Source organism: Myotis daubentonii, chromosome 7 (genome assembly GCF_963259705.1).
Source record: "Myotis daubentonii chromosome 7, mMyoDau2.1, whole genome shotgun sequence".
Taxonomy (NCBI): Eukaryota; Metazoa; Chordata; class Mammalia; order Chiroptera; family Vespertilionidae; genus Myotis; species Myotis daubentonii.
Window position 1 is genome coordinate 3,115,696 of NC_081846.1, and position 21,902 is coordinate 3,137,597.

The 21,902-nt window shown below is 44.6% G+C and overlaps 1 protein-coding gene across 5 annotated transcripts in view; it reads left to right on the forward strand.

Moving 5' to 3' along the window:
• The first annotated feature begins 300 nt into the window (after window positions 1-300).
• The window catches only part of NAB1 (NGFI-A binding protein 1), a 49,507-nt gene continuing 27,905 nt past the window's right edge, over window positions 301-21,902 (forward strand). For all 5 annotated transcript variants that reach the window (XM_059702582.1, XM_059702581.1, XM_059702579.1 and 2 more), the window contains exons 1-2: window positions 301-435; window positions 9,351-10,185. In XM_059702582.1, coding sequence (XP_059558565.1) covers window positions 9,370-10,185 — 816 coding nt within the window. In that variant the 5' untranslated portion in view covers window positions 301-435; window positions 9,351-9,369. The remainder of the gene's footprint in view (window positions 436-9,350; window positions 10,186-21,902) is intronic.

Genomic DNA, 21,902 nt, shown 5'->3' on the forward strand with positions numbered 1-21,902 from the left:
GGCAAGAGCGGAATCTCCCGACGTGACAGCGCGGGGGCGGCGGCGGGGGCGGCGGCGGGGAGGGCGGGCGCCGCGCGCAGGGCCGCGGGGAGCTGGGGGCGGAGGGGAGGGAGCGCGAGGAGGCGGAAGGGAGGGAGGAGGGAGGGAGGAGGAGGGAGGGCCCGGCGGGGGAGGCGCCACGGCCGCAGCCCGCGCGCCCCGAAGCGGAGGAGCTGCTGCCCGAGCGGCTGGGCGAGAGCCGTCGGGGCTGCGGGCGGGAGGCGGGCGATCGGACTGGCGGGGAGCTGAGCGCGCGCCCGCCGCCGTCCCTTCCCCCCTCGATGGGAGCGGGGGCGTCCCGGCCGCCGCCGCAGTCTGTGCAGGGAGAGCCGGGGGCCGGCACGGAGTCGGGGCTGAGCAGCCTTCGGGGGAGCGCGCGCCCGGACCGCTGGCCGAGTACGTACCGACCGGCGTCCGCGGGTGCGGGACGCGCGGGCACCGGGGTGGGGGGGGGGAGGGGGGCCGGCGCCGCCGCCGCGGGGAGAGGGCGGCATCCGGCTGGTGTGGGCGATTCCCGGAGAAATGCGGGCGCGGGGGCCGCGGGACGAGGACGAGCCGGGCGGCGGGCCTGACTCGGGAGGCTCCGCTCCGGGACAGCCGGGGTGCCGATCCCTGCCCCCCGGCGGGGTGGCGCGCGGGGCGCGGGGTGGGGGCCTCCCCGGGCCGCGTCCCGGTTGGCTGGCTTCCCGGGTGGGAGTCCGGCGCTCCCAGTGCCCGGCCTCGTCCCGGGCATCCTCGCCCGAGCGTCGCACGCTTGGAAAGCGGAAGGCGGGTTTGCTGGGAAGTGGCTGGCGAACTTGGCGCCGGACGCGGGGGAGCGAGTGTGGAATCTGCACACACACGTGGGACACGAGGCTGGGACGCAGAGGTGCGTGGCCTGGCGCGTGTGGAAGCGCCGCGAGTGCTGTCAGAGGGTTCTGGCCGGCAGCCCCGGGGCTCCCAGCGCCGGCGAGGAGAAAGGACGCGCAGGCAGCCCGCGGAGGTCGGCGGAAGGTGCTGGGGTAGGAATCCGCCCTGGCCGGGGTCGCTGACCGAGCTCTGCAGCTGGGGGCCTGGAGGATTCCTTGACGCGCATACACTGCACTCTCTCACACCGGCAGATCCTGGAAGCGGTCACAATTTGGGGATAGCTGTCATTTTAAAATCTCATCCGCGTTCACCTGTCACTACCAGTTGGTTTGCCCGTGATGTGTCTGCAAACTTGCAAACTCACGGAGTGCAAAGATCAGAAGCTGCAAGGGAAACGCTCAGGTCTTGTTTAAAAATATTTTGGCAGTTTTAACAGGAAATATTAGATTGCATAGGAACAGAGGAGCGGAATTTAAAATGGATTAGTCACGTAGGCAGCGCTCGGCTGTTTTGTTAGAAAAGTGCTCGCAGTGAGGAGTTACCTTCTCAGGTTCTCACTTTCTGGTAGTTCCTCCTGTGAAGCAGCAAATGGTGACATGCCATAACGTCCGTCCGCGAGGGCTTGGGAGACACTGGACGAGAGACGCGCAGCCTTTACTTTCTTTCGGGTGGCGGCTGATGTCCTCCTGAGCACTTAAAAGAGCTGCTTCTAATCTAAGTGCCAGTCCAGTGGCCCTTGGGTTCAAGGGTACCCTTTCCCTCCGTTTTTCGGTAGTAAGACATTAAATACTGTCCTCTCGTTAAGCTTTAACAATTAAGCTGTTCTTACAGGTGTAAATCCTGCATGGAAGGGTCCTTACAGATGTTTGACAAGGGCAGCCTTCTTTATTCTTGTTTGAGTGTAAGATATTGGAAAATTGGGTCTGGAAAAAGAAATTTCAAGGAGCCATTGAAAGGTTCCTTATTTTAATTTTATTTTTAGCATCTTGCACAAAAGTTAACCTGCCATCTTGGTATTAGAAAAATGTTTTCCTTGGCTATGGTGATTTCCTGTTATATGTGAATATCAATAAGAATAGGAGTAATAAAAACATTGAGGCATTGTAGGGTTTTAGTTTATTTCATTCTGTCTCTGATTAAAATGACAAAAATCCTTAGGAATACTATAGCTGATATAAGGAAATGTAGTCAGCTTGTATGTCTAGTAAATAATTTGCTAAGTTTAACAAATACTTTACATCTTGTCTTATTTCAGAATTACTGATAAAATTGAGTAATCTCGGCTAAATTGATTTTAAATTTTCCTTTTTGTGACTAGTAAATAACACCCATTGTTCTATAGGAAAGTTAATAGGTCTTCATTCTCCTTGTTTAGAGAATAAGTTAAGGCGTTAAATATTTTTTCTTTTTTACAAAATATTTTTACTGATTTCAGAGAGGGAAGGAGAGAGAGATAGAAACATCAGTGATGAGAGAGAATCATTGATGAGCTTGATGAGCCCATGGCCTGGGTATGTGCCCTGACTGGGATCTAACTTGACCTCATGGCTCCATTGGTCTGCACTCAACCACTGAGCCACGCAGGCCAGGCAGATATTTTCTTGTAATACCACTTTAAGTCATAGTGGTTTGTTATTAAGGATTCTGGGGCTGTGCACTGTGGATCCTTTGAAATAAGAAATTACATGTCTTACAAAATGGGGGGTTGAAACTTTTGAAGAATTTATTGCATAAACTCTAAATATTTAAAGCAAAAGATGGTTGGATGAGAATAGAAGTATGTCAGGTTTTTGTGTCTGTTGACCTAGACACTGTCCTAAGACTGAGGCCTCATCTCTTCCATTGTAATAAATCTAGTTGTTTTTGTTTGTGCTACTCATGGGCATTACTGGAAATGAGAGCTCTGTAAAAACACCCTGAAACGTGAATCTCTATTCTGGATTCCACAGACACATGATCTGTTTTATTTTCATGGACATGACCATTTTATAGTATGTTTTGAACAGTTTAAGATCTTGCTAATGTATAATTAACTTGTGTACATACATTTCATTGTGGAGTTTTTAAAAATTTTAAGGAATATGTAGTACCCACTCAAGTATCACATGTTTGCTAGCCCCTTTGTTTTGGATTTATCTTGCCTACTTCTTTTATGCTTTTTAGTAGAATGAAGAATTGTACAGTTATATTAAATGCAAATTTCCTTTCTGAACTCACATGTTCAAAAACTAGTACAATAGAATATACTCTCTTAAACTTGATGGAGCAAGTAGGAAATTAGAGAAGTTGATGCTGGGGGGAAACAGTAATACTCGTCTTGTCAGAATTCTCGCAGCTAAACATACCATTCAGCTTTCAGATAGTTTGTCATTTCTCAATATGTTGTATTTAGGAGGCTGCACATGAATATAAACAGTATGTTAATTTCATAATTTCTAAAGAGAACTTTCTGAAAAAGATAAAATTTAGATAATACTGTGTATATACTACATGATCAGAGGGCACGTACTGGGTGATGAATGACGTGGCTGTTGGTTGTTTGAAGATTTTCCAGCCAAATTGTATGATGCTGATATTTACCTATTGGTATTACAGTTAGGTTAATGTATAGTTATGGTTTATTTGCAAAATAAATCTGATTTACTTCTTTCTCATTTTGATAATTTTAAACTTACACTTTCATTAGAACTTTAAGGGGTCTGAAAGAGTTTTTTTCTACAGCGTCATTTCAGAATTCAGAAAAGAATCAATAGAGAAAAATATTTTAAGTTTCCCAAATTACCATTAATTTTATTAGAAGCTAATGTTTAATTCATAGCAATGGCAGTATTAAAATCCAAAAATATCTTGATTTAAGATATATCATTGCATGCTTACTAATCAGTGCCTCTGGGTAAATCACTTGGTACGTGAAACACAGACACAGGAGTCTAGTAGCTAGGCCAACCCCTCAGTCGCGATGGAACTGAGCTACGTTTATTATGTTAGCTTAGCGCTAGGCCTAGAAAGAAGTGAGAAGACTCCATTTCCTAGGGTCAAGGCTCATCCTTCCCCAAGCCAGATTCTTGTTACAAACCTTTTCAGTTGCCGCCTCCCAGTGTGCCCATGGCACCCTTCCCCCGGCCTCCAGGCCACCCTCTTCCCAGCGAGGTGGCATGTCAGGGGCTTCCAGTGTAGTCTGTGCCCCAGCGCTCCCATCCCTTCCTCACCCTTGCCCTCCTGTCTCATTCCGCTGGATCGCATCTAGATGTGAAGAGGAAAACAAACGGTGGAACTAATTCACCTTAAACTGTAAGTGACTCATAAGCTAACTCTCCCCAAGGTTCTCCACGTGTTTTGTAAGTCTGTAAGAGGTTGCTGTTAACTTAGATAATTTTAACGTAAAATCCAGGCAGCGTCCGGAGGAAGGAATTTACAGTCTCTGCATGAGTAAGCCACATCTCACTGGGAGTTAGCCCAGGTGCCTCTCTACTCCTGGATGAGCGGCTCTCTGGAATGCCATAGATTTCATAAAAGTGTGCGTATATACACGCTACGTACGTATGTGTGTGTGTGTGTGTGTATAGATATAGATGTAAGGAGTACCTGTATCTATATACCTTTCCTACATCATGAAGAGGAGAAGTTAAGAGTGGTGATTATGAAACCATTTGAATATAATGGTCATTTATAAGATATTTGTTGTTTGGGGATAGTTGATACTGCGTGTTAATTTATAGGAACCATAAAGAAAAAGACATAGGATCTCGCATGACTAAAATTGGCTTCTTAAAATTCGGCTGGGGCTGGACTATCTCATATGACATATATTACAACATGAACCAGGGTGTAGTTCTTACATTTGGGAGGGGATCCTTTGATCTCTTGGGGAAAATACCTGTGTTATGGGAACTCAGCATATAGCCCCATAAGAAAGAGGAAGTGCCCTGACCGGTTTGGCTCAGTGGATAGAGCGTCGGCCTGGGGACTGAAGGGTCCCAGGTTCGATTCTGGTCAAGAGCATGTACCTTGGTTGTGGGCACCTCCCCAGTAGGGGGTGTGCAGGAGGCAGCAGATCGATGTTTCTCTCTCATCGATGTTTCTAACTCTCTATCCCTCTCCCTTCCTCTCTATAAAAAAATCAATAAAATATATTTTTTAAAAAAAGAAAGAGGAAGTATGAGGATGAGAGAACAGAGAGGACTGTAGTTTGTAAAGTAGCAGGAGGTGCTGTTACTAGATTGCGAATTCACTGGGACACCGATCCGAAGGCATTCCTTTTGGATATGAAAGGCGGCTGCTGATCAGATTCTAACTCAGACATTGGGTTTCATGTAACAGCAGCCTTTCTAGAGATGTGATTGAACACTGTGCGGGGAATAGAGGGGGTAAAAGATGAATGAGACCAAGTTCCTGCCCTCAGGGAGCTTATAACAACTCCTGCTGAGTCCTTGAACCACAAGGAAGCACTCCATAGGGCTGTGGGAACAACCTCCCTCCATGCTGGGATGTGGGGATTAGGGTAGGACAGAGGCCTTTCCTGCTTACCAGGGAAGAGAACTATTCCTTCATTCCTGCCTCAGTCTATTCCAGGCTTCAGCCTGCAGTATGGCCCCACAACTCTCAAAACTCACGAATAACTACTGGCCTCGCTCTGCAGCTGGACACCAACCGTTGAAATGCTTTTCACCTAGACTTACACGTTGTCTTCCCTACCTTCCCTTTGCAGTTCTTTGCAAAACTTTAATTCCAAAGTTTTAAATTCAGTCTCTTTTCTACTGCCTTTTGCTATTCTCCCTCAATGAGCACATCCACTCCCAAGCCTCAGTCACCGCCTCTCGGAGACTACCCTCCAGATTGCTAACCCTAGCTGGAGGAGTGGTTCACGGGCCAGGGGCCAAGGGTATTGCAAGTGCTCTCAAATCCAAGTGCACACCAGCACTGGCTGCGGAGTCAGATGCCTCTCACACATGTCCAGTTTGCAAATGGAAAGTAAGCAAGCACGTTATGACTTACTAAAATATAGTCACTTAATTAAAAGTATAACCAAATTCATAGTAGTCGTCATATGCATTCTCAACAAATACTAACAGTAAAACTATCAATGAATATTTGCCACTTTGTATTTAAAGTGATTTTCATACCTGAAAAGTTTGAGAACCATTAGCTCAAATCATTTTTCTGATAATTCAGCATTTCAACTACTACTTGGGGATTATCAAAATCTCAAAATGGATACGTCCAAAAGCAAGTATGTTTATCTTACCTCCCTCCCTTCTTCCAGACTCCCAGATTTATCCTTTCCAACGTTCTTCTTTCTTTACTTGCACCACTGCTCTCCCAGTTTCCTGAATTGACAGGAGTGGGATTGCATCTTTGTGTTTCCTATTCCTTCCTCACATCTGCATGTCCTAAAGCCACAGCACCCCCCCTTTTTCTTTCTCTGCCTCCAAAGCACCGGGTTCTAGTTCTCAAGCGTCTTGTCCCAACAGCTGCCTCACCTCCTCGCTGTAGCGCCGGCTTCCATTTCCTAAAGCACTGGTGTGGCTCCTCGCTCGCCTGGGCCACTGTCTCCTCATAGAGGCGCCCCAGACCCACACCTCCTCCCCGGCTCTCTCTCTGCTCCCCTGATGCCCCTGTGCTCCTACCAAACAGATCCGCTGGCATTCCTCACATGTGCCTCCTGCTCCCTCACACCTCCAAGGCCTCTCCCAAAGCCTCCCGCCCCGCGCTGTGCACCGCTCTCTGAACCCACCGTGTGGTGTGTTCTCTTACTTATGTCTGCCAGAGACTGAGCCCGTCCTGGGGAGACAGAGGACAGCGGGCCCGCCCGGAGAGCCATTTCACAGGAAGGACACCAGGAACCCGCCTCGCCGCTGTGATGAATGCTGTGCTGAGTGGCCCTGCTGTACTGCTGGCTCCCTGTGCAGAGCGTGTGAGCAGAGATGCAGTAGAGGCTTTCTCTTGATGTATTTGACCTTCATGTTGAAGCATGAAGAGTTTGTAAAAACAGAAAATCTCATCATATAAAAATTGTACATTCAATCTAATATATGAAATGGTGGGTGTTTAAATGATCACAACACGCTTCTGTGGGAACTGAAGCCTTCTCCCACTGCAATAGCTTCGGGAGAAAACTCCTTTCCCAGCAGGTAGTGTGGGCCGCCTGGGCTCTCAGAGCTCGCCTCCTTCCCTTTCAGCTGGTATCTTGACTTTGGACATATAAGTCCTTACAGAGCTTTATAATCATAACTACTTCCTCACCAGGACCGGAGTTTTCTCCTGGGAACAAGGGGGTTTCCCTTACTTCTGGGTAAAGATGAGAAAGGATAAACAGTTGAAAATGAATGTATTCTAAAATCGTGGCCTTTTCTCAGAAGAATAAAACCTAAGTTTGGGTCTTTAGTTCTCCTTTTAAGTTTCTTTTTAAATTTTATTTGCCTAACATATTTTTTCTTACTGCTCATAAAAAGATTCAAAAACTGTATTCTAGATTTTCTCAAATACTCTTTCCTCTATTCCATAACTTGGGGGAGTACATAGGATGAGGTAATTGATGATAGAGACCTTGGGAAGTTACAGCCCTCTTATGAAAAGGATTTGGGGGGTGCGCGCGCACAGGTGTGTAGGCGTATTTGTATGCTGTTGAGTTGATAGCCTGTGGAGCTGTTGCGTCAGGTGTGTGACGGAAAGTTAAGTTCCTTCCCTTCCACCTTAGGCCGTTTCTAGAAGCCTTTCTGTTTGGTGTGACGGCGGGAAACAGAACTGAGCTCGTGCCTGTCCCTCCTGAGAGCTGCGTTTTTGTGGGCCAGTTTCCAGCTGGGTGATGGGAGGGGAGGACCAGCAGACCAGCCCGTGGGGACTGGAGGAGGCAAGAGTGTCTTTGTCCAGTGGACTGAGGTGACGTGGATGTGAAGGCGGCCTTAAGAGGCTGGATGATCACAACGCAGAGGACTCTGTGGTGCCCAGAGGGGATACTAAACAGGGATCGTCTAGTGCGGTTTGCGGGAGAAATCTCTCGGAAAGGCGTCAGTTCACATGGCAGTACCCTTGTCAGGGAAAAGCCTGAGAAGTTGAGGAGTCGCTGGCTGATGAGAGCAGATTGTGGATGAGCAGGGGTTCCAGGAGTGGGGCTTCCCAGGAGTCAGCCTCAGCGTGGCAGGGAGAGGCGCTGCCCTGGGATGGGGTGGCCGAGACTCGCATCCCCGGAGCATTCTGACCGGTGGCCCAGGGCGGAAGTCCCGGCTTTGGTCTGGCCTTCAGGGATGTGCCTGGCATTCCTCTGCTGGCCTCATCTCCCAGTGAGTGACGGCTCCATACAGCTCTCACTTGAGAGTGGAGCTTCCATTTCCCTCTGCATTCTTTTCGCCTTCTGTAATTTTCTCCACAGAGGGCTGCAGGGTCCTTTTAATCCTAAGAGGGTGCGTTATTACAAGTTTGTTTCTCTTAAATGGAAGTACTTGGCCCACACCTTTGTATGTGGGAGGTCTCCAGGCAACTGTGAATAACTTGTAAAGGCTGCTAAGAGGTCAAGAAGTGCTTTGCTGGGTCTTGTTCTTTCTCTTTAAAGGCGGCTTCTCTGTCTTGGTTGGCTCTGCCCTTTCTGTTTCTTCCGTGGCTCTGCCTTGGGCTCTCTCGCCCTCCCTGGTTTCATCCTGTATCTCTAACCTTATCCACACTGACACCCCAGCGCTGGCCATGAAGTGCACGTGTTTGAAGGAGATCCCATCGTCCTGATTGGTCTGTGTCCCCAAGGCCTGTCACAGTCTAGACTCTCCCGTCCTCACCTATCACTCCTTTCTTCCCGGAACCATGAACTCTTAGGCCTAAATGATCACCACGTCTTGTCATTTGTTTGTCTGAAGTCTTCCTGTCTTTTTTTCTTGTTCCTAATATACCATCTTCTATCTTCTCACCTGCAGTTCATACTGAAAGCTCTCTCTTCCTCTGCCTACCAGACTGATGTGGCTGTTTTTCCTTTATAAAATGGGAATAACTAAACCTATCTTGCGGGTTAGACATAATGTCATGTACAGCGTTTATCATATTGTCTGGCACAAAATCAGTATTCAGCGAATGGTGGAATAATAGGCTTCTTACGTCCTCCTGAATCTGAGTACCCTCGCCCCCCTCTGTGTCCACACTATGGGAGCGGCAGAGTGAGTGGTTGTCAAAAATCCGGGCTATCGAGCCCTGAGAACCTTGGCTGGAGTCCCTAGACTTCTGCTCAACAGGTAGTGAGATCACAGGCAAGTCTGAGCCTTCCGATTTTTCTCTTTAAAACGGAAACAGTTAAACTGGTCAGTGGGATTGTCAGGAAGTAGGAGATGACTTCTGGACAGGGCATGGTTCCTTCAGTCCGGTGCTCTGCTGATGCGTCTTGTGTTGCACCTCCCACCCGCATGCGCAGTCCGGGAGTGTCTGCCAGTCCTGGGTGCGGAGTTCGGAGCCCTTGTGCTGAGTCTCCCCTCTTCCCTTTGCAGGCTAAGCACCTCCACAGTAATGGCTGCGGCCTTGCCCCGGACGCTGGGGGAGCTGCAGCTGTACAGAATATTACAGAAAGCCAACCTGCTGTCCTACTTCGATGCCTTCATCCAGCAAGGAGGCGATGACGTCCAGCAGCTGTGCGAGGCTGGCGAGGAGGAATTCCTGGAAATCATGGCCCTCGTGGGCATGGCCAGCAAGCCGCTGCATGTCAGGAGGCTGCAGAAGGCTTTGCGGGACTGGGTCACCAACCCCGGCCTCTTCAACCAGCCGCTCACCTCCCTGCCCGTGAGCAGCATACCCATCTACAAGCTGCCCGAGGGGTCGCCCACGTGGCTAGGAGTGCCCTGTGCCAGCTACGACAGGAGCAGCGGCGCCCGGGAGCCGCACGTCAAAGTCCCCAAGTGCGCGGCCATCACGTGTGTGCAGAGCCCCGGGCAGGGGAAGCCGGACATGGGGAGCCTGGCGCTGCCCAGTGTCGGGGAGTCCAGACTCTGGCAGGGCCACCACGGCACCGAGAGCGAGCACAGCCTCTCCCCCGCCGACCTGGGCTCCCCCGCGTCCCCCAAGGAGAGCAGCGAGGCCCTGGACGCCGCGGCCGCGCTCTCGGTGGCCGAGTGTGTGGAGCGCATGGCCTCCACGCTGCCCAAAAGCGACCCGAACGAGGTGAAAGAGCTGCTGAAAAGCAACAAGAAGCTGGCCAAAATGATCGGCCACATCTTCGAGATGAGCGACGAGGACCCCCACAAAGAGGAGGAGATTCGCAAGTACAGCGCCATCTACGGCAGGTTCGACTCCAAGAGGAAGGACGGCAAGCACCTGACGCTTCACGAGGTAAGAGCCGTGTCCCTGGGGCTTGTGCTGCTGAGAGAAGAGATTGGGGACGGCGCCCAGGGGTGCCCCCCCCCCCCAAAGCAGCGATAGAACATGGAGGTCTCCGCGAAATGCAGCCTTTGCGAAAGAGACCATGTTTCCTGTGCTGGTATTTTTATGTTGAGCTCAAACATGTTGAGCTTCGGAACTACAGTGTAGGGTAACTTAGGAAAATGTCAGAATTTAAACAGTGAAAGCACCAAGTCTTTGCATTTACAAAGCAGTTTGTTTTTTTCATTAAATAGGATTTAAATGTAACCATTCATTTAAAAAACATTTTTGTAGACAAAAAGAAATTGGAGAAATAACCAGAACTTAAAGCAATTTTCAACTAGCATAGAAAGCAAAATTAGATGAATGTTGTAGGAATTATTTTAACTTTGGTTTCATTTATTTGGACTTATATTGTTTTGGTTTGATACTTGGCATTAAAATTCCTCGTTTTATCTTCCTGGCACTCTATTTAGAAATACTCCGCTTATGTGTAACGCATATCTCATTTGCATTTACTCCCTTTCTCTTGTCCATCTGGCCAACACATCATCTTAGGATTTGGCTCAAGCATAAGCTTAACTCTGATATGCTTGCCTCCAGTTCCAATGACCTCTCCTTCCCATGTTTATCCCCACAGACACTGCTGTCGCAGTCACTTCAACTCTTTATGGTACTTATTTGTACACTGGTCTGTCCCTCTCAGTCTATTTGGGTTTTGTGAAGGCTGAGATAATGTCTCATTCATTTTATGTCCTCAGAACCTAACACACCCAACAAATGCTTGGAAAATAAATGCATTTTCAAAACTTTAAAAAGATATTCTATAGTTAAATTTTTTTATAGCCATTTATCCTTTACAAGAAAGAAATAAGCCCTGTTTGAAAAAAATGTTCCGTTGGATGCAGAATTTCATGTTAGAAACATGAGATCTTCCCCCCAGACTTGTATGTAACAATAAAAAAGAATTTATACTTAGGCAAAGTAGTCAGTTATTGCAAAGGATGTCAAGTGATTGACTCTGTAAACTTTGAGATACTTTCTTTACATATACAAATATGAGATCATATTTTGCACACTGTTCTCCAAATTCCTTTCTTTTTAAAAGTTAACATGCATACACAGTACAATATGCTATTAGATATTTTTTAAGTCAGTACACACAGAGCTACATTATTTATGGGTTGCATGTTTTTCTATAGAATATATGCCAACATGTAAAATTATGGGGTCAAAGGAAATATAAATTTAATATTTTAGTAGCTACTGCTAAATTACCTTCTAAAGGCTGCAATAATTTACATCTTCACTATCATTATATGCAAGTGTCCATTTCTCTACGCTTTTGCTAATATTGTGTTTATCATTCTATTTTAAATTTTAAAAATTGTTTTCAATTACAGTTTGCATTCAATATTATTTTGTACTAGAGGCCTGGTGCATGAAAATTCATGCACTCGGGGGGCGTTGCTCAGCCCAGCCTGCGCCCTCTCACAGTCCAGGAGCCCTCAGGGGATGTCCTATTGACAGCTTAGGCCCTCTATGGGAGGCAATTAGGCGGGCAATCAGGGGACAGCTCCCACCCCCATCACCCCGCCGTTGTCGCTGCCACTGACCTCCCTCTGTGGGAGGCGACCGGGCAGCCAATCAGGGGACAGCACCGGTGGGCGTGTACCCCCCCCATCGCCCCTCTGCCTACCCTGGTTGCTGCCACCTCCCTCCACATCGCTGTTTCCTCCCTCTGCCCGCTGGCACGCACCTTGGCTGGCCTGGCATGCCTGCTTGCCGGCCCCGCTCCCCCACTGACTGGTTGTTCCGCCATTGGGCCGACTTGCATATTACGCATTTATTATATAGGATTAGTTTCAGGTGTGGAGCATCATGGTTAGACAATCGTATATGTTACAAAGTGTTCCCCCCAATATTTCCAGTGCCCACGTGGCACCAAACATAGTTACTACAATATTATTGACTATTATCCTTTTTAATCTTTGCCAGTCTAGTTAGTAGAGGAAAATTTTTCATTGCTCAAATTTACTTTGCTTAGTAAGGATAAATAATATCTTTTAATATGTTTTACAGACATTCAATTTTATGTTTATATTTTTGTTCTAATATTAAGATTGTTTGTCTTACCAGTAAAAAATTGATTGGTAAGAACATTTTTATTTTAAAGATATTAAATTTTTGCCCTGACCGGTTTGGCTCAGTGGATAGAGCGTCGGCCTGAGGACTCAAGGGTCCCAGGTTCGATTCCGGTCAAGGGCATGTGCCTTGGTTGCGGGCACATCCCCAGTGGGAGGCGTGCAGGAGGCAGCTGATCGATGTTTCTCTCCCATCGATGTTTCTTCACTCTCTATCCTTCTCCCTTCCTCGCTGTAAAAAAATCAATAAAATATATATTTTTTAAAAAGGTATTAAATTTTTGTCTTTGTAAATGTTCTCCCAGATTCTCATTTGTCCTTTGACCTTTCAGACAGTTTGCCCTGTGGAAGTTTAATTTTATGTGAGAATACCTATTGTCTTATGTGAGTGCACAGTCTAATTCTCTAACCCTTCACCAGTGTAGAGTTATTCTAATTAGCTTAGCTAAATAATACAGTTTGATGTCTGGAAAGGCAAGTGCCCCTTCAATAGTCTTGTATTTCAGCTTTGTATTTTTTTAGGTAATCTTATCCATTTCTCCTTCCAAATAAAATTTTTTAATGCATTTGTCACATTTTCCAAAAATTTCTGGTGGTATTTTCATTATAGATGCCTTAAAAGTACAGATTAATTTGTAAAGAAAAAATGACATATTTACAACACTCCCATATAGTATATGTATTTACTTATTTAGATCTTTTATATTCCTTGGTAATTTTTAAAGTTTTTAATTCACATAGGTTTTGCATATTTCTTTTAAGGTCATATACTGTGCATTATATATGTATGTTAATGTCTATATTATATATATGAAAATTTAATTCATTTATATAGAATATACAAATATCCTATATAATAAAACCCTAATATGCAAATCGACCAAACGGCAGAATGACTGGTCGCTATGATGTGCACTGACAACTAGGGGGCAGACGCTCAACGCAGGAGCTGCCCCCTGGTGGTCAGTGTGCTCCCACAGGGGGAGTGCTGCTCAGCCAGAAGCTGGGCTCACGGCTGGTGAGCGCAGTGGTGGTAGCAGCACTAAGGAACAGGGAGCAGAGCAGTAAGGAGCAGCGAGCAGGCAGGCGGTAAGGTCCTGGACTGCAAGAGGGATCCCAGACTGCGAGAGGGTGCAGGCCGGGCTGAGGGACCCCTCCCCTCCTCCAGTGCATGGATTTCATGCACCAGGCCTCTATTATTAAATGAATTTTTCCACTTAAAAAAAATTGCTCTCATTGGCTGATTTTTGTATATTAATCATGTTTGCAGCAATTGTACTATCTAATCTTTTTTAAAATAAGTGACTTTATTTTTTAAAATTTATCTTTATTGTTGAAAGTATTACAGATGTCTCCCTTTTTTCACCCATTAACCCCTGTCCCCACCCCTACTGTTCCCCAGGCCTTCACCACACTATTGTCTATGTCCGTGGTTTATGCATATGTGAATATAAGTTCTTGGGTGGATCTCTTCCCACCCACTCCCCTCTCTGCCTCCCCTCTGAGATTCTTCCGTCTGTTCCCTGCTTCTAAGTCTCTGGATCTATTTTATTCATTAGGTTCCACATATGAGTAAGATCGTGTGATGCTTGTCTTTCTTTGGCTGGCTTATTTTGTTTAGCATAATACTCTCCAGGTTAGATATGAGTGTATATGGGAGCTTAAGATCAGAGAAGTGATTAGCAAAAAGTACTTAATCACAGTGAACCTGTGACTTGATCTGTTTTGGGCCTATCCTTTTGCAGATGTTATGCCTTATTGTTGCCATACAATAACTGACTCTCGAGAACTTGTAAGTAGAGCTAGAAAGTACACTTAGTGTTATAATTCGGACATACCTGGGCACTTTCACTACCTGCGAACCAATAAAAGAACCTACTAAAAGGCTATTGTGGTTGTCAGTATTAGAAAACAAAAAGCATAACTTGTTGGCAATTTTATTTCATGCTTTAATCCAGTTTCATATAGTTTTTAAAATATAGCAGATGAAACACAAAGTTTCGTTAAAAGACCCGTATTTTTTATCAGAGCAGAAGTATGTTAAGGAGATGACTTTAATAAACCAAATCAACCTCACATTTTTAAAAAACAACCCACTATAACCTATTTTGAAAATATCCAAAATGAATAATTTCACATTTGGCTTTGCTAAGGGGCTCTTTGCTTCTTTGGATAAAGAGGTACAGATGGTATTTAAGTAATGAAACCGTGGTGGCTTTCCCAAAATAAGGGGACACTTAAAATGAATGCTAGTAGGCTGAGATGTGGGGGTGGGGGCTTTGGAAAATGTGACTTGTGTTTTTGAAACTTACACTACTGGTTATTTGCAACTCCAGTATGTGAACCTGGTCCAGTATTATAGTTCAGGATAGACGTTTATAAATCAGAATTTTTTTTCAAAGTAGTAACCATTCAAAAGCTTGGTGGAAGTTATGAAATCCTGAGGGAATTAAAAGTGTACCTTTTAGATATTATGATAATTTCACATTTTTTCACTTGACTATTTAAAATAAGAATGATTTTGCCCTAGCCAGTTTTGCTCAGTGGATAGAGCATCGTCCTGTGGACTGAAGGGTCCTAGGTTCAATTCCGGTCAAGGGCATGTATCTCAGGTGTAGGCTCGATTCCGGCCCGAGTTAGGGGCACATTCAGGAGGCAACCAATTGATGTGTCTCTCTCACATTAATGTTTCTCTTTGTTTCTCTTCCTCTCTTCCACTCTCTCTAAAAATCAATGGAAAAATATCTTTGGGTGAAGATTAACAATAAAATAAAATAAAATTTTTGAGTTTTTCTAAATTTCTAAGATAGATGAATATTACTAGTTTGTCCTCAATTTCCAAATAAGGAAACATACGATTTATTATTAATTCACTGTTGGTAGTATTTCTGAGAGGGTTTTTAAATATAAACCCTATGGACAATGTTCTTTTAATCTTTCAAGTGGATGAAAATAAGGAGGTTATCTACATGTGAAAAGATTTTTTTCAACTCTCACAATTATGGAATGAATCATTGTTATAAATACTTTTTTATGAGCTAAATAATCAGTGCTGTCTTAGGAACTGGCTAGGTATGACCTGGTTTATAGGAGTCGGACCATGAAGATAGTGTGAGGGAATGAGGCTTAGAACCACACTAATTATTGGTGGATGGCATGAACCCAGGAGCAGTACTAGAAAGAAGTCCAGGCAGGCAGTGTTCCATCCATCCAGAAACGTGTAAGGAGGGTATGTGGTTAACTACACAATCAGTGTGTGTCCGATCTTAAGTCAGAGGTGGAGGAAGAGGAGCAAACGATAGGCTGAGAACAGCAAGGCAGCAGAGACTGCAGGAGCTTGTAATATTCAGAAATATAAGTCGGTAGACAATTTGGCATGATAGAATAGTCGTCAGCAGATAGCAGCTTCCAGCCAAAGGGCTCTGGAACTCAGAGATAGGAAGGGGGAGAGGGGCATGGAGATAGGAGCAATGGGTAAGTTGTAGAGCTAGTGGGACTTTTACAGGAATTGCAGTTGCTAAGCACATTATTAAGACAAGGATGAGGATGCCAAGTGTAGGTCCGTTTCCACTGTAGTGTTGAGAAGTCACGGCTGAGTGTTCCCGAGCAGTTCAATAATCTTAGTTTTGAGAGAGGAAGAATGCTGAATCTGGGAACCCCACAGACCGGTCCACATTTATTAGTAAGATATTATGCTTTATTCTGAACTCTTAGCTCAGAATGGATAGATTTCAGCATCTAATTCTTAAAAACAGCTCTGGGCGGCATGGCTCAGAGGTTAGAGTTGTCAGCCCATGCACCAGAGGGTCGTGGGTTTGATTCCCGGTCAAGGGCATGTACCTGGGTTTGGGTTTGATCCCTGCCCCCTGGTCAGGGAGCATGTGGGAGACAATCAGTCCATGTGCTTCTTTCACATTAATGTTTCTCTCTCTCTCTCCCTTATACCCCTCCCCGCTCCCTTCCACTCTATCTAAAAATCAAAGGAAAAAATATCCTCACTCCTTGAGTGAGGATTAAAAAACAAAACAAGAAATGTTAGCCATTTCCTTTGGATCGTTTATAAAAATGGAGTATAGAACTTTTAGGGTAGTCTCTTTTTAAGTCACTTTTAGTGAGTCACATTTTTCTAAGAATATGTTCATTTTATCTAAGTTTTCAAACTCACTAGCATAAAGTTGCTTATAATTTTTAAGACCTAATATTATTTGTACATTTAAGTATTTTCCCTCTGACCAATCATGCCAGAGATTTGTCAATTTTATTAATCTTTCCAGGCAGCTGCAAACTAGAGCCTGTGGGCCAAATCTGGCCCACCTCCTGATTTTGCAGATAAACTTTTATTGGAACATAGCCATACCTATCCTATATAATAAAGAGGTGATATGCAAATTGACCATCACACCCTCTGGGCACAAGATGGCCACCCCCATGTGGGCTAGCAGGGGAGTACAGTTAGGGGCAACCAGGTTGGCAGTTGGGGGGACCAGGCTGGAGGGGGGGAAGCTGGGGGTGACCAGGCCCACAGGGGAGGGCAGTTGGGGGCAACCAGGCCCACAGGGGAGGGCAGTTTGGGGGCGACTGGGACGGCAGGAGAGGGCAGTTGGGGGCAATCAGGCCAGCAGGGGAGCAGTTAGGCGTTGATCAGGCTGACAGGGGAGCAGTTAGGGGGTGATCAGGCTGGCAGGCAGAAGCGGTTAGGGGCAATCAGGTAGGCAGGCAGGCGAGTGGTTGGGAGCCAGCAGTCCCAGATAGTGAGAGGGATGTCCCAGATTGGAGAGGGTGCAGGCTGGGCTGAAGGACACCCCCCCACCAGAGCACGAATTTCATGCACCGGGCCTCTAGCCCAGGGGTGGGCAAACTTTTTGACTCGAGGGCCACAATGGGTTCTTAAACTGGACCGGAGGGCCGGAACAAAAGCATGGATGGAGTGTTTGTGTGAACTAATATAAATTCAAAGTAAACATCATTACATAAAAAGGTATGGTCTTTTTTTTTTTAGTTTTATTCATTTCAAACGGGCCGGATCTGGCCCGTGGGCTGTAGTTTGCCCACAGCTGCTCTAGCCTATATATATAAAAGCCTAAGCGACCAAACGACCGTTTGCTATGACACGCACTGACCACCAGGGGATAGACGCTCAATGCAGGAGGTGCCCCCTGGTGGTCAGTGCACTCCCACAGCAAGAGCACCACTCAGCTGACCAATGGGCACCAGAGGCTGGGCTCACAGCTGGCGAGTGCCGCTATGGCAGTGGCATGAGCCTCTCCCGATCGGGACTGACTAGGCGTGAGCCCACAGCAGGCGCAGCGGGGCCAGGATGAGCAGGAGCGGCAGGCAGCGTTGGACTGCCAGTTTCTGCCTTATCCCTGGCAGGCCACGCCGCGGGACCCCACCAGTGCATGAATCCATGCACCAGGCCTCTAGTGTATATCTGCGGCTGCTTTTGAGCTGTGATGCCAGAGTTCAGTAATTGTAACAGACTATTTGGCCTATAAAGTCAAAATATTTTCTATATGACCTTTTGTAAAAAAAAAGGTTTCCGACTCAATCTTTTTGAAGGAGTAGCTTTTGGCTTAGTTGTGCTGTGTGTGTGTGTGTGTGTGTGTGTGTGTGTTCTGTTTCACAGTTTATTTTATTCTTTTCTAATTTAAGTTGTGTGCTTAGTTCATTAATGTCCAGCTCTTCTTCTTTTCTAAGGAAGCAATTAAGGCTATAAATTCTTACTATTTATTGTATTAGCATCATTCAAAATTGTGATATGAGGTTAATATTTTTCCCAATGATTTCTAACGGAATTACATTGTAGTCAGAGAACATGGTTTGAATGCTGCCAACCCTTTAACTTTTGTTGAGATTTCAGTTATGGCCCATATGTAGTGAGTGTTTTTTATATATTTCTGCAGTTGTGATAGAGTGTTTTGTGTTTGTCTGTTTTAACAAGCTTATTAAACTCCGTTATTCAAACTTTCTAGTCTTACTTATTTTTTTTTACTTGCTCTGACAATAACTGAGAGTTGTGTGTTAAAGTCACCTACTGTGATTATTTCTCTTTGTATTATGCAGTAAGCTTATTAATCTTTAATAATGCATTTTTCTTTAAAAATTTATTTTCCTTAAAATACCACATGATCTCACTCATTCATGGACAATAGAGACCATTATAAACTTTTGAACAATAATAGATACAGAGGCAGAGCTGCCTCAAACAGATTGTCAAACTGCAGCGGGAAGGCAGGGGAGGGTTGGGGGGCAGGAGGTAGGGGGGTAAGAGATCAACTAAAGGACTTGTATGCATGCATATAAGCATAACCAATGGACCTAAGACACTGGGGGATAGGGGAGGCTAGGGGACTGTCTAGGGCGGGGGGATAAAATGGATACATATGTAATACCCTTTGTAATACTTTAAGCAATAAAAAAAATTTATTTTCCTTGATATTAATATAGATACATGTGCTTTCTTTTTGTTAGTAATTGCTGTTAGATCTTTTTTCTATCCTTCTACTTTTCAGTTGTTCCTAATCCATGTTTTAGAGACATCTCTTATAAATACCAATAGTTGGATTTCTTTTTTAAATCCAATCTTATATTCTTTATCTTTTAACTAGAACATTTGGTTCATTTACATTTATTTAGTGACTAATATATTGAATTTATTTCCATTGAATTGTTTTGTATCTCTTCCCCTTCCCAACTCTTTATATCTCAGATTGACCATCTGGAGTAAGTTAATTTTAGCCTGAAGTGCATCATGTAGAATTTCCTTAATAAAGGTCTGCTGATGGCAAACTATGTCCTTCCCCACCTCACTAGAAATTATTTTTATTTTGCCCTGATTCTTTTTTTTTTTAATCCTCACCCCAGGACATGCTTATTGATTCTTTAGAGTGAGAGGAGAGGGGAGAAAGATAGAAACATCAATGTCAAAGAGCAACATAGATTGATTGCTTTCCTAAATCCTCAACCTAGATATGTGTCCTGACTGGGAATTGAACCCCCAACCTCTCCGTGTAGGGATGACGCTCCAACCGAGCCACACTGGCCAGGGCTGCCCTGATTCTTAATTGACATTTATTCTGGGTATTCTATATTGTCAGTTATTTTCCCTAGTAATTGAAGATACCATTTCCTTGGCTTTTGGTTTTCATTTTTGTGTTTAGAAGTTAATGGTTATCTGACTGTCGTCTGCTTTTGAACTCTTCTGTTTGCCTCTGCCCCAATTTCTTCTCTCCTCCTCATTTCTCAGTTTTCCTGTTTTGTTTGTTTGGTTTACTATAGTACTCTTCAGTCATATTTTCAACTTTTATTTCTTTAAATGAAGTCTTTAAGGGTCTGATCCTGTTATCTGTTGTTTCTCCTGATTTTTACTTTTGATGCTTTGGGGGATTTTTGGGGTGTTTTATGATTTCTGTCTGTGAACTCATTTTTCTTGGAAGTGTGGGAATGTTTTGAGGCCTGGGAAGAAAATGGACTCTCCTAGAGGTTATCTGCTTTTGATTTTACCAGGCATCTGTACTCTGCACACTACAACTCTGGGACCCTGTGCAAACACAATCACAGCCTCCGTAGTGTGAATGAGGGCTGAAGTCTGAGGGCTGATTTGGGGTTAGGAAACCTCAAGAGAGCATCTCTGTTCTCTCCCACTCAGTAACAAGGTTCAAGACAGTCATTCCCCTGCTCTGTCCCTGGGGGTGCAGGTGTATTTCCAAGTCAGCCTTGCATTGGGTGTATAGTGCTTAGTGATTTCAGCCTTATGGAGGAGAGGTCTTAGACTCCTCGCCTTCCATGGGTCCTGGGTGTTCCCGCCACACTCACTTTTCCTCTCACCGCTCTCCCTCCACTCTCACCAGCCCCACCAGGCTGTGAAGGTTGAAGCTCAAGTTCATCTGGTTTAGTAACTGTCCCTAATGCACTCCTTTGAGATACTGTCTTCATTCATTTTGACCTGTCCTACTGGCCCATTGATGTATTTAAGGTCATGTTCTTCCCTCTATTTTATTCAGAGATTTTAGTTATCTGGGAGAGGGGCCAGCCGTTCATGGTACCTAGCTGTCCCTGTGCTGGAGACGAAAGTTGAGCCTCCCTGTCACCCAGCATTCACCTAGCATTTTATGCCAACAACATTGAACCCAGAGTCACAATCATTTGATTGCTAAAGGTTATAATTTTAACTATCAGCAAAGAGAATTTTTTAAGTCTGGTTATGATAGAAAGCTAAGTTTAAGAAAATTTTTACATCAAGTTATGAATGGAATTTTGGTATTTTTATCCACGAAAAGAGGAAGCGGAGGAGTAAGTAAAACAATTAGGGGGAATATCTTATTTCATACTTCAACAAAATTAGAAACTTAGAATTAAAAAAAAATTAGCATTGTGATCCAGTCTGCGACTACTGTTTTGGAGTATTTGTATCGTTTTTAAAAAATAGAATCGTCGTTGATTTAATTATTAGTGCCTAGGAGCATGTAACCTATAAAACAGTGACAGAAAATACATTTTTGATGGGGAAGTTTGATGATCATCTTCTTACTACAACTTGGACTGGGTTATAGTTATTTCTCTAGCCTCAGTTTTTTTACCAGAAAACTCCCTGAGGGCCTAGAAAGTTCAGTCTACCTTTTTGGTTGATTGGAGCCTGAATTTAATAACAAAGAATGTTATGTTTGTTTTTCTTAGTTTCTGTTAGGATGATGGGAGGAATGCTAGAACATTGTTTTCGGTTTATATTGAAAAGTTATTTTCTTTGGTTGTGCATAAGCTGATACTTCTGAAATGTTATCAATTAGTATTTAAATCAACCTCATTCCGGACATTTATACTCCCCCAAGTTTTTTTTTTTTTTACAAATCTTTACTGAGCATCTAATCCATGCCAAATGCTGATGTAAACAAGCCAAGTCTCTGTCTTAATACATGTTTAAAGTAAAAAATAACAGCATACATAAGTGAACAAAGATTACAAGAGTGAATTCACATTTATATGCTTATGTGTACACAGAGTAATATTGGAACCATACATAAGTCATTCTGGATGGTTGCATGCTGTATTTATTGTCTTGTTTTGCTTCTCTGTATTTTTTAAAAATTTAAGAAAAACGGTTGTTAATAAAGTGGGATGCCTGTGTGGGGAAAAACAGTAGACGCCCGATTTCTTACAGAAGAAAAACAAGAACTAACACTAACAACAGCCTTGTGCCGGGTGTGTCTCTCAGTACCTCCTGTTGTATCACCACCTTTGCGGTGGTGATACATCCCTGTGGGGCCCTGAGAAAACTGAGGCTCTGAGTTGTTACATGTCCAGCACCCACAGCTGGTGAGTGACGGAGCAGAACCTATCCCAGACCTGTCTGCCCCAAACCCTATTCTCTTCTTGCCCCCAATCGTGCCTTGAATGAGTATGTTTCTTGCTTTTAAAATAAGTCTAATATTAGCCCTTGGCAATTCCCTACATCTATTTAAATTGACAAATTATGTGAAAAAATGTTCTAGCTTATAAAACTATTACAGGTTTTGAGTTTTGGATAACATTTGCTATTTTAAATTT